Source organism: Anomaloglossus baeobatrachus, chromosome 4 (assembly GCF_048569485.1).
Source record: "Anomaloglossus baeobatrachus isolate aAnoBae1 chromosome 4, aAnoBae1.hap1, whole genome shotgun sequence".
NCBI lineage: Eukaryota > Metazoa > Chordata > Amphibia > Anura > Aromobatidae > Anomaloglossus > Anomaloglossus baeobatrachus.
Window position 1 is genome coordinate 344,790,597 of NC_134356.1, and position 21,063 is coordinate 344,811,659.

At 46.0% G+C, this 21,063-nt stretch overlaps 1 protein-coding gene across 2 annotated transcripts in view; it reads right to left on the bottom strand.

Annotated features, from left to right (window-relative positions):
• Positions 1–1,573: 1,573 nt before the first annotated feature.
• ZNF800 (zinc finger protein 800) overlaps positions 1,574–21,063 on the bottom strand; it is a 96,932-nt gene continuing 77,442 nt past the window's right edge. Inside the window, exon 5 of one of the 2 annotated variants that reach the window (XM_075345088.1) lies at positions 1,574–4,186. In XM_075345088.1, coding sequence (XP_075201203.1) covers positions 2,553–4,186 — 1,634 coding nt within the window. In that variant the 3' untranslated portion in view covers positions 1,574–2,552. The remainder of the gene's footprint in view (positions 4,187–21,063) is intronic. The other variant, XM_075345087.1, reaches the window with a different exon arrangement.

Sequence of the window (21,063 nt, forward strand, 5' to 3'; positions counted from 1 at the left end):
TAGTCCTCCCAGCCCTCCCCAGTGATGTCTAGTCCTCCCAGCCCTCCCCAGTGATGTCTAGTCCTCCCAGCCCTCCCCAGTGATGTCTAGTCCTCCCAGCCCTCCCCAGTGATGTCTAGTCCTCCCAGCCCTCCCCAGTGATGTCTAGTCCTCCCAGCCCTCCCCAGTGATGTCTAGTCCTCCCAGCCCTCCACAGTGATGTCTAGTCCTCCCAGCCCTCCACAGTGATGTCTAGTCCTCCCAGCCCTCCACAGTGATGTCTAGTCCTCCCAGCCCTCCCCAGTGATGTCTAGTCCTCGCAGCCCTCCCCAGTGATGTCTAGTCCTCCCAGCCCTCCCCAGTGATGTCTAGTCCTCCCAGCCCTCCCCAGTGATGTCTAGTCCTCCTAGCCCTCCCCAGTGATGTCTAGTCCTCCCAGCCCTTCCCAGTGATGTCTAGTCCTCCCAGCCCTCCCCAGTGATGTCTAGTCCTCCCAGCCCTCCACAGTGATGTCTAGTCCTCCCAGCCCTCCCCAGTGATGTCTAGTCCTCCCAGTCCTCCACAGTGATGTCTAGTCCTCCCAGCCCTCCACAGTGATGTCTAGTCCTCCCAGCCCTCCCCAGTGATGTCTAGTCCTCCTAGCCCTCCCCAGTGATGTCTAGTCCTCCCAGCCCTCCCCAGTGATGTCTAGTCCTCCCAGCAATGTATATTCCTTCCAGCCCTCCCCAGTGATGTATATGCCCTCAGCATCTCCTGTGATGTATATGCCCTCAGCATCTCCTGTGATGTATATGCCCTCAGCATCTCCTGTGATGTATATGCCCTCAGCATCTCCTGTGATGTATATGCCCTCAGCATCTCCTGTGATGTATATGCCCTCAGCATCTCCTGTGATGTATTTACAGCAGTCCCAGCTGACACAAACGTGGAAAAACAGTTGTGAGAAGCAATAAGATCAATATTGAATAATATAGCCGCACCAAAAACAAGAAGCTTCAGCCGCCATGATGAGTTAATTGTTTGACTAAGTATAGCAGGGTAATTTTAAGTTGATAGTTTTGTGCGGCCCCCGAAGGTTGGTAGAAAATTCCAAATGGCCCTCGGCATTAAAAAGGTTCCCCACCCCTGACTTAAAGGAAGGGTGTCGCTTTTTTTATTTTTGTATTAATAATAGTGATTATTAGATCAAGTATTTTAATACAAAATTAGAATCACTGGTTATTTCGTTTTTATTTAATTCTAATTTTACTGAAGGCACTGGGGGCTGCCATCTTGGATTTGGTGTTTGTACGGACAGTTACTCACCTTCTTTATGGCAGCCCCGATAGTTGGGCTCCGACCCCATTTAGTAACATTAGAGAAGGTGCCTGCTGTGACTAGAGCGCCCCCTGGGCTGTGCAGATCACAGCAGAGGGAGGAGATCAGCGCCATCATTGTGGAGCTCACAGCCATGCTCTTTGCTCCACTTTACCCCTGTCAACCTCCGAGATGTGTGAGTATGAGGCGCCTACCCTCCCCCCGCCGTTACAGTCTCAAATGACACCCCCTCCCCCCGTTCTACCCAGCCCCGCTCTCCCCTTTTGCCGCCGCTGGATTGCATGAAACAGAGCTGTGTGTGTTTTTTGTGCATGTGAGTACCAGCGCCCCTACCCCCACCACCGCCGCTGTTACAGTCTCCAATGACACCCCCTCCACTCTCCTTGCTGCAGCTGCTAAGGGTGTGCATGCAGAGCAGTGTGTGATTACCGGCGCCCCTCCCCCGCCGCTACTACAGTTTCCAGTGACACCCTAATCCCATCCTGTGTGATACTCCAGCTGCCCTTGGTGACACTTTAGACATTTCTGGTCACCAGCAAAATGGCTCCACACGGTGATCCTAAATTTCATTCTGTTATCCCTTGGAAACACCCATATTGGGTGGGGGAGGTGACATCACACACAGGAGAGCAGATTCTGACCACTTTACTGCCGCTGTAATTCAGGCTTTTTCTACAGTGGGATTTCTGTAGGATTTCAGAAGCTGCTCCCCCTAGTGTTTAACAGTGGAAAATATCAAACTTTTTAATTTTTTTTTTTACATTTTGCTCAATTGAAAACAAATAATAATAATAATATCTAAACAAAACATTAAAACATTAATACTTTACATTTTTTCAGTTATTGACATTCTTTTTTTGGACGACATCTTCCTTTTAAGCAACAGGATATCCATTTATAGTGATTCTAGCTATGCAAATTCATGGTTCAGTATTTACAAAATATATAGAAATCATTAAATAGAGAAATGAGTTTGTACTAAAATCTTAACATTAAAAATGTACACATGATTTAAAGCAATCTATGTGGCCAAGCTGCTTTTTTTTTTTTTTTGCAGCATGCTGAGAATACACTTAAAAATAAAATACTGCAAAGGAGTAAGGAAGGAAAACAAGCCTGAGTCTCTACAATTGAGTTTTACAAGCCTACTTAGTTATCAATTAGCATAGATAATCTAAAATGTTCTGCATTCATAATTAAAATGACTAGTCTCTTGGAGAAGAGGAATATTTTTAAAGACTTTTTTTTTTTTTAATTTAAGAAACAGGTGTTTTAGACCTTGTACTTCTCCCTTTCTCTTTCTTCACATTCAAAGATGAATTACTAGAATTCACTTTGTGGTTCTTTTTATGTAGCTCCAAATCCTTCTGCTTAGCAAAGGCTTTAACACAGATTTTACATTTATGTAATGAAAAGTTTTTGGTCACCCTAATCTCAGTGCCTGTATCACCCCCATTGCTCTTTTTGCTGGAAGAGGACGAAAGATCTTTTTTTGAAGTAGCAGTTTTACTTTTTTCTTTACTTTTTTTTGAATCTTTATCCATAATGCACTCAATTGGCTTTTTGATGGCTCGACTTTCTAAGTTTGATGTGATTTTAATCAGAGTACGCTGTGTCTTTTTGTGTACAACGGTTATGTGCCGAATAACATCACGTTTCCGGCGGGTCTCATACGTGCAAAGAGGACATCTATAAAACTTTACAAAAATACAATTTCCATCTGTATGCAATTCAATGTGTTTAGCCAGGTTCTGCTTGGAGGTGAATTGTCTTTTACAGAGCTTACAGTAAAGTTCCTTGAAATCAAAGCCAGCTGATAATTTAGGCTTTCGACATTTCCTTTTGTCACTGGCAGGAGAAGAAACAGCTTTCGTAGAATCTCCATTTGACTTAGCCTTATTTTTTGTTGAAGGTGCGTTCTTTTTTTCAGTTAGTACCCCTTTAGATTCATTTTGAGGGGAACTTGTACTGTAATTTGGTGAGGAGTCTTCAAGTTTGATTTTACCATCTGTGATGGCAGCATTACCTTCAACAGATTTGGCATTATTTTCAGACTGAGGCGTCTTATGTACGATCAGTATATGCTTCTTCAGTAAGTATCTTGAGGTATATCGTCTATTGCAAGTAGAACAACCATAAGTTGAAAGACTAAAATCCGACTTTCCAGAAGATTTTTTTGCACGTAAAATAGCCTTTATTTCTTTTTTGGGAGAAGCTATTTCAGGATTTAAACTTTTACAAGGTTTTGCAGTACTTTCTGTTACATAGTCTCTTCTCATACCCTTGTGAACTTCATCAATGTGTCTCCTTGTATTTGCTTTTGTAGCAAACGATTTCTGGCATATATGACAGCTTTTTCCTGTTGAATGGAATGTACTGGAAAGTCCTTTTGAAGAAGACAAAGGTGTATTTCGTTGTACCTCAATTAATTTCCTAATATCCTCTAACTTTTTCTTATGTACTTTTTTAATGTGACGACGAATGCTTCTTCGACAATTGAAATCTTTTTTGCAAATGCGACATATAAATGGATTGATAATGCTAGTTTTTTTAGTAGATCTTACCACTAGACTGGAAACATTTAGAGTGTCTACATTTGAGGAGCTAGAAGTACCTTCTATTGTAGGATTTTCTGAGGGTGAAATCACAGTTTCTGGAGTGATTGATGATTGATGGGTAGGGGCGGACTCTTTCTCTTGAATATCAGAAGACTCAGAAATATTGGTAACAAGGTTTACTTCAGAAGAAGGCTTAACAATCTGGAACACTGCATTCTGATTTGTCTGAATAGCTTCTAAATGTACGATGACCTCTGGATTATTTGCTTTTGGGTATACCGACTCCACTAAATCTTTTACTACTTGACTTTGATTGTTCCCATTTGGAGGATCTACATCAGGATACAAAAATAAATATCAAATCAATAATATGCAAAAGAACATTGTACAAGTAATATTCACATTCCTAATTTTTTAATTTTGTCAACCTGCACAAAGTCTTTAATAAATCATGGCACTGATTTTAACCCTTTCATGATGGGGCTACTTTTCCTGTTTTTTTCTGCCCCTTCTTCCAAGAGCCATAACATTTTGATTCTTCCATTCATGCAACCGTATGAAGGCTTGTCCTTTGCGGGATGAGTTGTGCTTGTGAATAAGACCATTAATTTTACTATGTGATGCACTGGAAAGCGGTAAAAAAAAAAAAAATTCCAGATGTATTGAAATTACACCCCCCCCCCCCCAAAAAAAAGTGCAATTTTTTTTATTTACCATGCTCACTATAAAACGGTAAAACTCACCTGTCTATATGATTCTCCGCCGTTTACAGATTGGATTAATTTATTTTAGATTTTAATAGAATGGACTTTTACGAATGCAGCAATACTAAATATGTATTTTTAGTTGCTTTATTTTTAATGAGGCAAAGGGGGTTGTTTGAACTTTTATATTGTTTTAAACATTTTTAAAAACTTTTTTACTGTGTTTATTAGGCCCTTTAAGGGACTTGAACTTGCACTCATCTGACTGCTTGTACTATACTTAGCAGTGCATTACCACTGTTATGTATGCATACAGTCTTCTATGAATGCCAGCTTAACACTGGTTTTCACAGGAGAACATTCATGAAACAGGGGTCTTCAGCAGATCCCCATCTGTCTGGCAATGCATCCAGTCACAGACGCGCTGTTTTGCATGTAGAATTACAAGCCTCCCTCACGGCAAGCATTAAATGCTGCTGTCAGAGATTGACAGAGGCATTTAACACGTTAACCACTGCAACTAAATAATTCAGGCATCATCTGCAGGGAAAGAGGAGGGCCTGTATCAAAATCAGGGTCACAACAGGGGCGTAAGTGTGCATCATATGTCGTGAAGGGGATAAAGTAAGAATTGTTTTGGGAGTGCCTAACTAGTGTATATATTATATATATATATATATATATATATATATATATATATATATATATATATATATATATATATATATATATATATACATATATATACACACACACACACATAATTTTAGTATATACAGTCATGGCCAAAAGTTTAGAGAATGACACAAAATTGATATTTTCACATGATCTGTTGCCCTCTGGTTTTTAATTGTGTTTGTCTGATGTTTACATCACATACAGAAATATAATTGCAATCATATTATGAGTACCAAAAGGTTATATTGACAGAATGAGTTAATGCAGCAAGTCAATATTTGCAGTGTTGACCCTTCTTCTTCAGGACCTCTGCAATTCTCCCTGGCATGCTCTCAATCAACTTCTGGACCAAATTCTGATAGCTGTCCATTCTTGCATAAGCAATGCTTGCATTTTGCCAGAATTTGTTGGTTTTTGTTTGTCCACCCGTCTCTTGATGATTGCCCACAAGTTCTCAATGGGATTAAGATCTGGGGAGTTTCCAGGCCATGGACCCAAAATCTCTGTTTTGTTTTTGTTCCATGAGCCATTTAGTGATCACCTTTGCTTTATGGCAAGGTGCTCCATCCTGCTGGAAAAGGCATTGTTGGGCGCCAAACTGCTCTTGGACAGTTGGGAGAAGATGCTCTTGGAGGACATTCTGGTACCATTCTTTATTCATGGCTGTGTTTTTATGCAAGACTGTGAGTGAGCCAATTCCCTTGGCTGAGAAGCAACCCCACACATAAATCGTTTCAGGATGCTTAACAGTTGGCATGAGACAAGACTGGTGGTAGCGCTCACCTCTTCTTCTCCCAATAAGCTGTTTTCCAGATGTCCCAAACAATCGAAAAGGGGATTCATCTGAGAAAATGACTTTACCCCAGTCCTCAGCAGTCTACTCCCTGTACTTTTTGCAGAATATCAGTCGATCCCTGATGTTTTTTCTGGAGAGAAGTCGCTTCTTTGCTGCCCTCCATGAAACCAGGCCTTGGTCAAGCAGTCTCCACCTCACAGTGCGTGCAGAAGCACTCACACCAGCCTGCTGCCATTGCTGAGCTAGCTCGGCACTGCTGGTAGCCCGATCCCGCAGCTGAAACAGTTTTAAGATACGGTCCTGGTGTTTGCTGGTCCTTCTTGGGCGCCCAGGAGCCTTTTTGGCAACAATGGAAGCTCTCTCCTTGAAGTTCTTGATGATGCGATAGATTGTTGACTGAGGTGCAATCTTTGTAGCTGCGATACTCTTCCCTGTTAGGCCATTTTTGTGCAGAGCAATGATGGCTGCACGTGTTTCTTTAGAGATAACCATGGTTAACTGAAGAGAAACAATGATACCAAGCACCAGCCTCCTTTTAAAGTGTCCAGTGGTGTCATTCTTACTTAATCATGACTGATCGCCAGGCCTGTCCTCATCAACACCCACACCTGTGTTAATGGAACAATCACTAAAACAATGTTAGCTGCTCCTTTTAAGGCAGGAATGCAATGATGTTGAAATGTGTTTTGGGGGTTGAAGTTCATTTTCTTAGCCAATATTGACTTTGCAAGTAATTGCTGTTAAGCTGATCACTCTTTATGACATTCTGGAGTATATGCAAATTGCCATTAGAAAAACTTAAGCAGTAGACTTTGTAAAAATTTATATTTGTAGCATTTTCAAAACTTTTGGACATGACTGTATGCATCTTACAAAGACCTATTAATAGTATTCAGCTTTAAGTAAAACAAAGTACTAAAATTATATTGTGTCAGCAGTTAATTAATTGAAAAACAAACCCTGCAGACCTGACATGAGAATCTCAACTCTGGTTGCGAGCAGTCTCAAGAATCCCTCAAGGGGTGGAATTTTGCTGCCTTCCAGAATTGAGAATTGGATGGTTCTCAGTACGGGTTGTTAAAATAGACATCAGGTTTGAAGAATTGGTAATATGCAGGTTCCCTCCAGTCTATTGTATTGAATGGGTGGTGTGTAGAAAGGGGATTGGGGGGGCGTCACCGAAGAAGAGATAGTGTGGATGGGGGGACAAAGAAGATGGGGACAGTGTGAAAGCCACAGTTTATAAAAGCATATAGAGTAGTGTTGTGGTTATAGCCCATAAAGGCTAATAGTGATGAAGTTATAGTTCATAAGGAGGACGGTGTGGCAATTATAATCCTTAAGGATGTACAGTTAAAGTGCAAAATTATAGCAATGTGTTTAAAACTACTGAGAAAAAGTTCACTTCTCATAATGGCATTTATTTCCATATACAGAAATGCACTGTGAGCAATGCACATTCAATTCCAAATTAAAATATGAATAAAATATACATTTTTTTTAACTACAAATTAAGAAAGATGAATAATAGGCTGTTAAAAAAAAGAACAGTCTCTGCATCTCCATATACAAACTAGAATATTTATAGTATAAACTGAAATTTGTTTACAGATTTAGCTTTTCTGTTAATCACTGAATATTTAGCTGAATAAAATGTATTTCTGATAACGGCTTTACATCTGTGTGGCATGGAGTCAACTAACTTATGGCACCTGAGAAAAGTAGGATTTTTGTGTACTCACCGTAAAATCTCTTTCTCTTAGTCTTCATTGGGGGACACAGGACCATGGGTTATGCTGCTGTCACTAGGAGGCTGACACTAAGTAAACAGAAAAAGTTAGCTCCTCCCCAGCAGTATAACCCCTGAGCCGGAGGCGGGCTCAATCAGTTTAGTGCACAAGCAGTAGGAGGAGAGCCAAACAATCCTGGATAAAAACAAGGTAAAAAACTATGACGAACAGTCGTGTAACCAGTGACCTGGGACTATGGGCACTGGGGAAACAGGCATGTCATATATAACGAAAAGCACAAGCAGGGTGGGTGCTGTGTCCCCCAATGAAGACTAAGAGAAAGAGATTTTACGGTGAGTACACAAAAATCCTACTTTCTCTGTCGTTTCATTGGGGGACACAGGACCATGGGACGTCCAAAAGCAGTCCCTGGGTGGGAAGAAAACCATCACCGGAGATAGGAAGGAAGTCGCTTCCCCTTGCCGGGCTGACCCGGACCTACAAGCGCCTACGTTGTTACAGGTGTGCCACTGCCACCCGCAAACCTTACACCAAGACTGGCCTCTGCCGAAGCTTGAGTGAGAACCTGTTAGAAACTAGCAAAGGTACGCCGACTAGATCGGGTGGTGGACCAGAGGACCTGGTTGACCGACGTCCGGAGCCCAATCGTGCAAGGGTGCCCCTTGCTCGGTAGACCGCGGCGGAAGTCCGACCTTCATGCGATAGTCTTCACATATGGAGGAAAGGATCCACGTGATATTCAGGCCCTTTGCGCCGGCCTATGCTTCTTGGGAAAGGGCGGAAGAATGGACTGACAGTCGGTGTAACCGACAAAAAAAATGGTGTCCTGCCGACACGAAAGACTGAGGGCTCGTACCAGCCCTAGAACGAACTATGCCTCTTTCAGGCTGAGAGGGGAGCCTAGAACCGACAAAAACGAAACCTAAAATCCTCTTCTGGAAGGAAAGCCGAGGTGTCTCGGACAGAAACGAAGGGTTCTGGCTGGAGCCCCCCCCTTATCCTGCTGGCGGAGCGGAAAAAGGGGGAGAAAAGACTACGAGAGGGCTGTCCGCCCTGATGCCGTCTATAACAACCAGATGGCCACGAGGAGCCCACCTATCAAAACAGGTGGGAGCAGGGAAAAAAGGGGTACCTTGAGCAAACTCATCACTGGATTATGGTCCCACTTTTCTAGTGAACGATGAAAAACGCCGAGCCAGATGGACGTTTCTCTGAGCAAAGGCCCTGATTGACGGAAAGTGAAAAGTCTCTGAAGATGCGGTCCTCACACCACCGGGGGAGCTCTTTCCACGTGGAAATAAATCTTCGAGGGAACTGGATTCCAGGCCCTCCTCAATGTCTGTCATCATCTTGTTCACAGACCTGACCGAGCCAGCACCCGGGATCCACTGGTGAGGCCATGGAACCTGGGACTCCTGAGTCCTGGTAGACTAGAGGGGCCCCGACACGGAAGAATCTGGCGGTCTGGAAGGAGCCACGGGGCATCTGCGAGGAGATGAGTAAGTTATGCGAAACTATGCTCGCCTGGGCCACTCCCGAGCTATCGCCTGCTTAGGTCCCTCTTGAGAACCCTCGAGATCATGGAAAGCAGCGGGAAGATGCACGAGAGCCTGAACAGGCTACACGACCAGTCTTGGGCGTCGTCCTCTAGTCCAGAGCAGGTGGCGTACTCGACGCACCATTGACTTGAGAGTTGGATCGGAAGGCCAAAAAGTCACGACTGGAGGTCTTCCTTCGCCAGCGATCTGGCTGTTGATATCCCTGTTGGAGCCCTTTACCTACGCGAGACCTATCGTACCGCGGAAATCTGCCGCCCAAACGTCCACGCTCGGGATGTGCTGCCGAGATTAGCGAATGAAAGAGCCCGTCCCAGAGCAAGAACCTCTTGGCCTCTTCTCTTGCCATGACGCTCCCTGCGTCTTCCTGGTGGATGATGCACATCACTGCTGTGGCCTGGTCCGACTGGAACCTGACTGGACAATACAACCCAGAGAAGAAATTGTAACCGGGCTAACCGAATGGCTCTGAGTCCGGAATGCTGAAGGGGTGTCCCTCGGGACCGTGCCGAGGAATGGTGGGGTAGCATACCCTAGTACGGGAGGCTGGTGACGGTTGATAATAAGCTCCAGAGGAGGAAAGGGAATCTTCCCAGGGATGGTTGCGAAGATTGGTCCTCTAGGAGGAAATTGGCCGGTCACCCTCGAAGACGGAACCTTCCTGTCCCCGTTCTTCAGTGTGTTCCGTTGGAGAGTCCAGGATGAAATCTGGTATGTGCACCATCGCTAACACCGCCACAGGCTGTCGAGGACTCGCATAGCAAAAAACCGAAGGGAAAAAAACGGGAGCGGGAGGCAAAGAGCCGCAGGACCCTGTGCCAGGAGGGAAACTGCTCCTGCGTGAGGAGTAGCAACCCTTGAACGGCTCGAATACCGTGCCTGAGGAGTGATGGACCGGGCCGGGTCTGGGAGGACTCCTTCCTGTAGCTTAGCTACCCTAGTAGCGAAAAGTGATGATGATGGTCTAAACCTCAAGGCGAGGGTCCTTGAAGGGAGACTCTGGGTCTCCCGGTCGTTCCTGGGCAGAGAGAGCCTGGGGATGCGTAGGGATCGTGATCCCTGCAAGCACTCTTAGAAAGCTGGGACGGTCCGCAGCCTCGCAAAGCGGAGATGGCTGTTGTAGGGATAAAGGTTCCCTGACGAACCTAACGTGAGGGAACGAGTCCTGGTGCATCAGGGCCGATGCCGGGAAAGGGATGTACCCTTCCCTTACGTAGCCAGTCTACCCTGACGTAGCCTAGGGGATAAACTGGACTCGCCTATCTCCGAAAGGGCGATCCCGAGAGCTGGAAAGGAAGTCAGCGACTTCCTAGATGTCGAATCTGCGTTCCTGATCCCGAGTCAGAGCTCTCGACGGGTAGGTACCCTGATGCTAGAGGCTCAGGCCGTGTAGCGGGCAGACACCAGATTTTGTAAAGAGAGGGTACTCACTGAAGCTGATAACCAGTCCTGGATCGGCATAGGTGGAGCGCGGACCGCTGCGTAGAGTGTCCGTGGAGTCCCTGCGGAGCGTCTCGATAGGGACGAGAAGCCAGGAGGAACCCAGGCGGGTCAAGTACAGGGTAGCGTGCCCCTTCATCACGGAGCCCTCTACGAGAAGGGGTAAGACAATATAAGGGACTTACCGCTGGTAAAAATTGTGTCCGAGGAATATCCGTGCTCACGCAGTCACACGGCGAACTGGATGTCCACTGAAAACCCGCAGGGGCCCCCACCTTCCTGTCTGCAAGGTGCCATGCCCCCTCTCTCCAGAGCCCTCTGGGGGAATGATAATGACAATAACACGACTTACCGCAGGTAAACGCCGTGTCTGGTTGTTGTCTGTGATCACTCAGCGACTCCAGTGTGGCATGCCCATTCTCACCGAGACCCCTTTTTGGAGAAGGGAATAAAGACGATGACTAGACTTACCGCTGGTAAACGTCGTGTATGGCAGTTGACTGTGAGCACGCGGTAACTCAGCGAGCTCTGGATGTCGTCTGAGCAGGGTCCGCTCCAAATGACTTAAGGGGGACCTGCGTGCATGGAGATAAGGGGGCTGTCCGTAGCCTTACGGCCTGACTCACCAATTCCAGCAGGCCTTTAGACATGCGCCAAAACATCCAGGTCCTGCTCGGAGTCCAGCAGAGGTGGAAAGCCTGGGCCATCACCCGAGAGGTCGGAAGACTGCCGGAGAAAAGGCAGTCTGGACCTGGGGAATAAGGTGGAAAACAGGGGGGCCACAAAAGACGAGACCTGTCGGGTCCGCTTCTAGCATAGGAAAGGTCCCTGGTACGAGACTCACCTCCCCGAGGGGATTGCGCTAGACCTATGGAAGGTATAACCGAGTATTGGCCGGGGACGCAGCGCATGCGCGCGAAGCCGAGGGACGGCGGCGAGGGGATCTATGACCTGAGACAGGGCATTAACCCGCCGGAGGGGACTAAACTAAAATCTCGAGCTGGGAGCGCGATATAAAAAAGGTGAAGCAAAACAAGTGCCCGAAGGTACTGTAAGAGTTAAGGTGTAAAAAAAAAAAAAAACTCATGTATGTAAAATTTTTAATAAAAATCGACCTAAAATAAAAAATATCCACTAAAGAAAAGTGTGTTTTATTTTCTCCCCCGGAAAAAGAAGGTGATGCTGAGGCCTCAGTAAACCCAGACTAGTAGTCTGGAATAAACTCCCATTCTCTTTTTTTTTTTTTCCTTTCTTTATTTAAAATGGACGCTGTGAGCGGGAAAAAAATATCCCCCACCCCCCAAGTGATGCCTGGAGCACGGCGGAGGGCGGGAACGGAGAGGCCGGCGTCCAATAGCGCCGTGCGGGAGGCGGGCCTGGGGACGCCGAGGACAGGGCCGAAGCCGGGGGCTAAATTTTGAAGGTGCCGGGGCGGACAGAGGCCGCGCCGGCGGACCCGGCCGCAGGCGGCGGCGGAGAGGATCCTCGGCGCGCTGTGCGGGATGCGGCCTGGGCACGCCGAGGACGGGGCCTAAGCAGAGGCACCGTCACGGGCAGAGGCCGCGCCGGCGGACCCGACCGCAGGCGGCGGCGGAGAGGATCCTCGGCGCGCTGTGCGGGATGCTGCCTGGGCACGCCGAGGACGGGGCCTAAGCAGAGGCACCGTCGCGGGCAGAGGCCGCGCCGGCGGACCCGACCGCAGGCGGCGGCGGAGAGGATCCTCGGCGCGCTGTGCGGGATGCGGCCTGGGCACGCCGAGGACGGGGCCTAAGCAGAGGTACCGTCGCGGGCAGAGGCCGCGCCGGCGGACCCGACCGCAGGTGGCGGCGAGGATCCTCGGCGCGCTGTGCGGTAGGCGGCCTGGGGGACCGAGGACAGTGGCCGAGCCGAGGTGCCGTTGCGGGCAGAGGCAGCGCCGGCGGAGCCGACCTCAGGTGGCGGCGGCGTTTGAAGCTGTTAAAAGGTACAGGGGCAGCGCCGGCGGACCCGACCGCAAGCGGCGGCGGCGCAGCAGCGATGCGGGGCCGCCCGACCTCGGAGTCGGCAGGGAGCTCCACGGACGCAGCGGGGGAGTCCGGCGAGTAGGCCCAGACCGGGGCCTAAATTTCTGCAGCCGTCCGAGGGGGGAGAAGATAGGGGTCCTACCTGATCCGCGGCACGCTGTCCAGTCTCAGACTCTGCACATGCTCCTGTGTGCTCCGCTCAGCGAAGGAATGGCTGCGGGCACCAGGAAGCAGGCTGAAGAAGGCGGGGAGTTGGACGCCATTGGGGTGGAAGCCCCTAAATGTAGCAGCGTTGCGGGCCCCATCCAAAAACTCCAGATGCGCTACAGAGGTCCAGTCCCTGCTGTATGCCCCTTGCGACCCTTTGGGGTGGTACCGCAGGGTGAATAGGGGTGCCCAGGAAAGTTCAGCCCCGCGTGCCAACCGGGGAGTGGTACCGTGGAATTGGACGGGGGAGAGGGCCCGACAACTCAAGCCTCTGCGACCCAGGGGAGTGGTACCCACACGGGCTGCGAGAGCTGAGGTAGAGAAAAGATACCTGCAGAAAAAGAAAATTACCACAGATGAGAGCGACGAGCGTCGCCGAGAAAAAATGAGAAAAACAAAATAACGCAAAAAATCAAGTGGCTGAAGGGGGCCCAGTCGGCCCACATCAGCCTCCTACGACACTAAGCAAAAAACTGATTAAGCCCGCCTCCGGCTCAGGGGTTATACTGCTGGGGAGGAGCTAACTTTTTCTGTTTACTTAGTGTCAGCCTCCTAGTGACAGCAGCATAACCCATGGTCCTGTGTCCCCCAATGAAACGACAGAGAAAGCCTACATTCCACAGTTTGTTTGCATTGTTAGGGTTTGCATCAAACATTTTTTATGTCACTCCACAAATTCTCAATCAAATTGAGGTCTGGAGATTAGGCTGTCACTTCATAACATCAGTCTTGTTGCTCTGGAAACAGGACATTGCCAGATCGTTGTTCTGAGGTCATTGTTGTGCTGAAACACCCAATTCAAGGTCATTTCTTCTTCAGAATTAAGCAACATGACCTCTTGCAGCATTTTTAAGATAACTGCAGATCTTCGATTTCCCTGGAGCAGATCATTGGATGCTTCTTTGCCATTCTTGTTATTCTATGGATCTATGTGGATGGTAGTATTTATTGTTCTACCAAAAAATACTACCAAAATACTATTTGTTTTTTTGTTTGCCATTTTAAAAGTATTGGAAATCTTTTTAGCAGAGAAGCCAATTAATTACTTTCTACACTTTTTGAATATGTATTCCCTTCCCCAATCAACTTCTTGATCAAGGTTCTTTCTCCTTCGGTACAATATTTCGAACAACCCATTTTACCAGCAAAAAACGGGCTAAAACCAAAAAGGTACAACATTTTCTACACTCCTTTAGACCTAGCGCCCACACTGCGGTTTTTTTAGTGTTTTTCCTTGCTTTTATCAACCCAGCAAAGTCGATGAGACCCGTGACTTGCTGTGCCCACATTGCTTTTTTCCTTTCTTTTTTGTTGCTGAAAAAAGAAGCAATATGTCAATTGTTTTAGTGTGTTATCCTGTTTTTTTTACCCAATTGACTTCAACGGAGTCAGTGAAAAACGCAGGAAAAAACGCATGTGTAATGCCCACTTTGCTTTCTTTTGTGCTTTTTTAAGTTATTCAGGTTCCCTGCAATAGAGATTAGTGATCCTGATACGCAAAGATTGGAAAAAAAATCGTACGATCTTTGGCTAGATCAACCGCAAAAGATCTTGCCAAGGATCAGTAAATGATTGGATAGCAAAAACCATTCTCTCTCTGCCCATCACAGCCATGTCAAGGCCACTGTAAAAAACAAAAAAAAAATAGGTTAAAGCGGTACATGCCTACAGAGTTCCCATGGCTGCAGCGTTCCTTCCGGGCCCAACAATTACCTCTAATGAATATTCAATGCTTCCCCCGTCGCCTGGCGTACTGATTGGCTACATTCAGACCCTGCCCCCAGACAGCGCTGTCTCAGGGACTATATTGTGGTATTAAATAAGACAATTGGCATAGGGTCCCCCTGTTTTGATACCAGCCCTGCGCTTATCTTGGCTGTGTATAAAAATAACAAGAACCACACGCAGCTTTTTTTTTTTTTTTAATTATTTCAATAAATAAGAAAAAAAACCAAAAAAAACCAGCAAGCGGTTCCCCCCTAATTTTTATACTCGCCCATGATAAAGCCCGACAGCTGGGGCTGGTATTCTCAGCCTACGGAGTCCTATGGTTATTAGGCCACTCGCCAGGCTAAAAATAGCAACCTGCATCCGCCCGGAATTATCGCATCCATTAGATGTGACAAGCCCGGCGCTTTATCCGGCTCTTCCCGATTGCCCTGGTGCGGTGGCAGTCGGGGTAACATAAGAGGTTAATAACATTCCACAGCTGTCATAGGGTGGTAATTATAGTCCATAAGGGAGAAATGTGTGGGGGTTGTAATTCATAAGAGGGACGGTGTGGCGGTTGGAGTTCATAAGGGGGATGGTGTGCTGGGTAGTTAGGTCCAGAAATATTTGGACAGTAGCCAAATCTTTGTCATTTGGCTTCTGTATGCCATAATTTTGACTTAAAATGAAATAGTATATTTAAAGGGAATCTGTCACCAGGTTTTGCTCCCCCTTCTGAGAGCAGCATAGTGTAGAGACAGAACCACAATTCCAGCAATGACTTAGATACTGAAACAATTCCATCCTGGAGAGAGTGCTTCATTTGGTTGGATATTGTCAAGGGGTTTCCTTCATCACTGAAATGATTCTGCAATCATCCCCCACTGTTGTCTTCTGTGGACATCCAGGTCTGTTTGAGCTTTTCTTTTTTTTTTTTGCAGAATGTATGAAACTGTTCATTTGGCTACTCCTAACATTTTTGCTATTACTCCGATGTAATTCTTCAATTTTTCAGCACAATGATGGTCTGTATAGCGTGGGTTCACAGCAACAGCTTCCAAATGCAAATGCCACAACATTTGACTGCTTAATTGATGAATTGACAAAGGAATAGCCCATTGAAAGGAATCTGGGAGTAGGTTTTTGCTAACTCAGATGAGAGCAGCATTATATAGGAAAAGATACCCTGAATCCAACAATTTACTGGGTGCAAAAAACAAGCCTTCACAACTCTGTTGAAAAAAAGTTGAAGATGTTACAGGTCTCAAAAGATTGCAGCAAAAACTTTGAAAAGCAGTTTAAAAAAAAAGTAAAAGAATTGCGGAATTATGCTTTTATTTTAATTTTTCTCTGCTTCAAGTATATCACATGATAACTAGAATGTTAGTTGTACCGTATTTTTCCAAAAATAAGACACTGTCTTATATTTTTTTGCCCCCCAAAAAAGCACTAGGGCTTATTTTTGGAGGAGGTCTTATTCTTGGAGAAACACGGTTGGGGGTAAGTTTACCCCCCAAAAAAGCAGACCCCCTCACTTCCCAGGAGACTCATACTCACCAGACCAGGACGTGTGCGTGGTTCCCAGGTCCTCCTGTGATCTCTGGTTGGTGCTGCATGCCGTCCTACCCTGCTGCTAGCTGACACGCTGACACACACACACAGCAGATCACACACAGCAGATCACACACACACACACACACACACACACACACACACACACACAGCAGATCACACACACACACACACAGCAGATCACACACACACACACACAGCAGATCACACACACACACACAGCAGATCACACACACACACAGCAGATCACACACACACACAGATCACACACACACACACACACAGCAGATCACACACACACAGCAGATCACACACACACACACACACACAGATCACACACACACACAGCAGATCACACACACACACAGCAGATCACACACACACAGCAGATCACACACACACACACACAGCAGATCACACACACACACACACAGCAGATCACACACACACACACAGCAGATCACACACACACAGCAGATCACACACACAGCAGATCACACACACACACACAGCAGATCACACACACACACAGCAGATAACACACACACACACACACCGCAGATATACACAGCAGATCATACACATCCGATCACAGGCACACACAGCCGATCACAGATACACACAGCCGATCACAGATACACACATCCGATGACAGGCACACACAGCCGATCGCAGGCACACACAGCCGATCGCAGGCACACACAGCCGATCGTAGGCACACACAGCCGATCGCAGGCACACAGCCGATCGCAGGCACACAGCCGATCGCAGGCACACAGCCGATCACAGGCACACACAGCCGATCGCAGATACACACAGCCGATCGCAGATACACACAGCCGATCGCAGGCACACACATCCGATCGCAGGCACACACAGCCGATCGCAGGCACACACAGCCGATCGCAGGCACACACAGCCGATCGCAGGCACACACAGCCGATCGCAGGCACACACAGCCAATTGCATACACACACAGCAGATCACACACACAGCAGATCACACACACACAGCAGATCACACACACACAGCATATCACACACACACAGCATATCACACACACACAGCATATCACACACACACAGCATATCACACACACACACACACATCACACACACATCACACACACACACATCACACACACACACATCACACACACACACATCACACACACACACATCACATCACATCCAGCACTTACGGCAGCAGGGAATGAGAGCAAGTCACGTGTCCGGCCGCAGGGCCTGTTCGTTGCGCTCCACTGCACTGCCTCTCAGGAATCTGCCGGCGAGAAGAGATCGGTGTCGCTGGATGAGGTGAGTGTGTATGCGATCCGATGTGTGTGTGTGCGATTTGATGTTTGCGTGTGATCCGATGTTTGTGTGTGCGATCTGATTATGTGTGCGATCTGACTGTGTGCGCGATCCGATGTTTGTGTGTGAGAGATCTGGTGTGTGTGTGTGTGTGTGTGTGTGTGTGTGTGTGAGCTGATGTGTGCGGGTGTGTGATCACTGCAGGTCCTGTCGCTCAGTGTCTGGTGAGTGTAATTGCCGGGTGCCGCTGTCGATAATGAAGTGTCCTGCAGTATCTATCTTTTTTAGCTGCACGAACACTTCATTATTGATCCGCGACTAGGGCTTATTTTCGGGGGAGGGCTTATATTTAAGCCTTTCTCCGAAAATGCTGAAAATCCCTGCTAGGGCTTATTTTTGGGGGAGGTCTTATTTTTGGAAAAACATGGTACAGTACAACTCATCCCTCATATAACTAAGTCAACGGGAAAATGAAAAATGTTATGGCTCTTGGAAAAAGGGGAGCAAAGATCAAAGAGCAAAACAACTCGCTAGCTCAAGAAGAAGGGGTTAAGGGTGGTGCTTCCGAGGGTGTTTGTAAAAGCTAGTAATCAAACAAGCAGTTTTAAGAACACCTCCTATTTTCAACAAGTGAAAATGGGCTGTTAACACCCTACCAGCATAAGCTGTACATCTACAGTGCAAGACAGAAGTGAAGCGGGCTCATTCCTTGCTAATAATTGCTGAGACACACAGCCAGGATCTACCTCTAAACCACAGGTGAAGCAGAGCTATATACAACAAACAAAAAATAATTCAAAACACCAAAATTGTATTTTTTGGGTCGCCATAACATCACAAAAAAATGCTGTAAAACGTCATGATATCATCTCTCTCCTAAAATGGAATCAGTAAAAACTCTCTCGCTCGCAAAAAAATAAGCTCTCATACAACTCCATTGTCTAAAAAAAAAAAGAAAACATTATGGATTGCAAAAAAATGATGACATATTGACACATTCATGAGAAGGCTCATTTTTGCACAATGTACGCTGTAAAAACAGTTTCCAAAAACAATGTCAGAAAGGTGAGGGTTTTTTGTACTGCACTTGGAATTTCACTCTCATTTTCCAGTACACTATGTAGAAAAATTTGTGTCATTCAGAAGTACAACTGTTCTCTTAAAAAACAAGCCTCTGTTATGTTTACATTGAAAGAAAAATAAAAAAAAGTTTACTCAGAAGAGGAGGAAAAAACGAAAACACTAAAATGATGTCGGAAAGGGGTTAATCTATTATTGATTAATGCATCTTTTAATGGTAGATATCTAAGGGTCATATCTTCTTACCCATTTCCCACTGAAGTCTGTCTAAACTGTTTATCTTTCCCTTTGCGAAAAAGTTTGCAAATTTTACTTAAAGAGAATCTGTCAGTAGGATCAATCTTCCCAAGCAGTCTATATGGGCATATAGGTCAAAGGTAGCTGAATAAAATTACACCTTGAGGTCTGTGATCCGATATATTATTCCAGAAAAATCCCCATTTTCCTTATAGGAACTGTAAATGAGCTGTTCCAGGCTATGGGCAGGACAATGATCTGAATGAGATTCTGACTCCAGAACTTATTTTAAATAAGACGGTAGATTGCTCTGGAAAAAGATATTGGATCCAAGATATCAAGGTATCATTTTATTCAGCTTCCTATGATCTAGGTGCCCACGTAGATGGCTTAGGAGGGTGGATTCTACTGACTAATTCCCTTTAAAACTACACCCTTCCGGTATCATTTGACTGGAATTTTCTTAAACTCCTGTAAAACCACATTCCCAAACAGTTGTGCAACTTGGAAAGTTCCAAACTCCTGTTATACATTTCTAACCTCCATCCTGGGATTTGTTTTAACATTAAATTCATAAATTGGTACCTTATATTCCATCTGCTTAACTTAGTGGTTATTACCCCTAGCTAGTTGTGCTTCCAAAAATTGTTTAAAAACTTTCGGAGACAATTCACCTCTTTCTGCAAGGGACAAGATCACTTACTTATTCGGGCTCTTTTGCTGTCCCTCAAAATGTTAATACACTTACCTATCAATTTCAATATTCTTCTGCTACCCATATTAAAGTTATTGAGAACATACATTCATGGCCAAAAGTTTTGAAAATGCTACAAATATTAATTTTTACAAAGTCTACTGCTTAAGTTTTTCTAATGGCAATTTGCATATACTCCAGAATGTCATAAAGAGTGATCAGCTTAACAGCAATTACTTGCAAAGTCAATATTGGCTAAGAAAATGAACTTCAACCCCCAAAACACATTTCAACATCATTGCATTCCTGCCTTAAAAGGAGCAGCTAACAATGTTTTAGTGATTGTTCCATTAACACAGGTGTGGGTGTTGATGAGGACAGGCCTGGCGATCAGTCATGATTAAGTAAGAATGACACCACTGGACACTTTAAAAGGAGGCTGGTGCTTGGTATCATTGTTTCTCTTCAGTTAACCATGGTTATCTCTAAAGAAACACGTGCAGCCATCATTGCTCTGCACAAAAATGGCCTAACAGGGAAGAGTATCGCAGCTACAAAAATTGCACCTCAGTCAACAATCTATCGCATCATCAAGAACTTCAAGGAGAGAGCTTCCATTGTTGTCAAAAAGGCTCCTGGGCGCCCAAGAAGGACCACCAAACGCCAGGACCGTATCTTAAAACTGTTTCAGCTGCGGGATCGGACTAGCAGCAGTGCCGAGCTAGCTCAGCAATGGCAGCAGGCTGGTGTGAGTGCTTCTGCACGCACTGTGAGGCGGAGACTGCTTGACCAAGGCCTGGTTTCATGGAGGGCAGCAAAGACGACACTTCTCTCCAGAAAAAACATCAGGGACCGACTGATATTCTTCAAAAGGTACAGGGAGTGGACTGCTGAGGACTGGGGTAAAGTCATTTTCTCAGATGAATCCCCTTTTCGATTGTTTGGGACATATGGAAAACAGCTTATTAGGAGAAGAAGAGGTGAGCGCTACCACCAGTCTTGTCTCATGCCAATTGTTAAACATCCTGAAACGATTCAAGTGTGGGGTTGCTTCTCAGCCAAGGGAATCGGCTCACTCACAGTCTTGCCTAAAAACACAGCCATGAATAAAGAATGGTACCAGAATGTCCTCCAAGAGCAACTTCTCCCAACTGTCCAAGAGCAGTTTGGCGCCCAACAATGCCTTTACCAGCAGGATGGAGCACCTTGCCATAAAGCAAAGGTGATCACTAAATGGCTCATGGAACAAAACAGAGATTTTGGGTCCATGGCCTGGAAACTCCCCATATCTTAATCCCATTGAGAACTTGTGGGCAATCATCAAGAGACGGGTGGACAAACAAAAACCAACAAATTCTGGCAAAATGCAAGCATTGCTTATGCAAGAATGGACAGCTACCGTATCAGTCAGGATTTGGTCCAGAAGTTGATTGAGAGCATGCCAGGGAGAATTGCAGAGGTCCTGAAG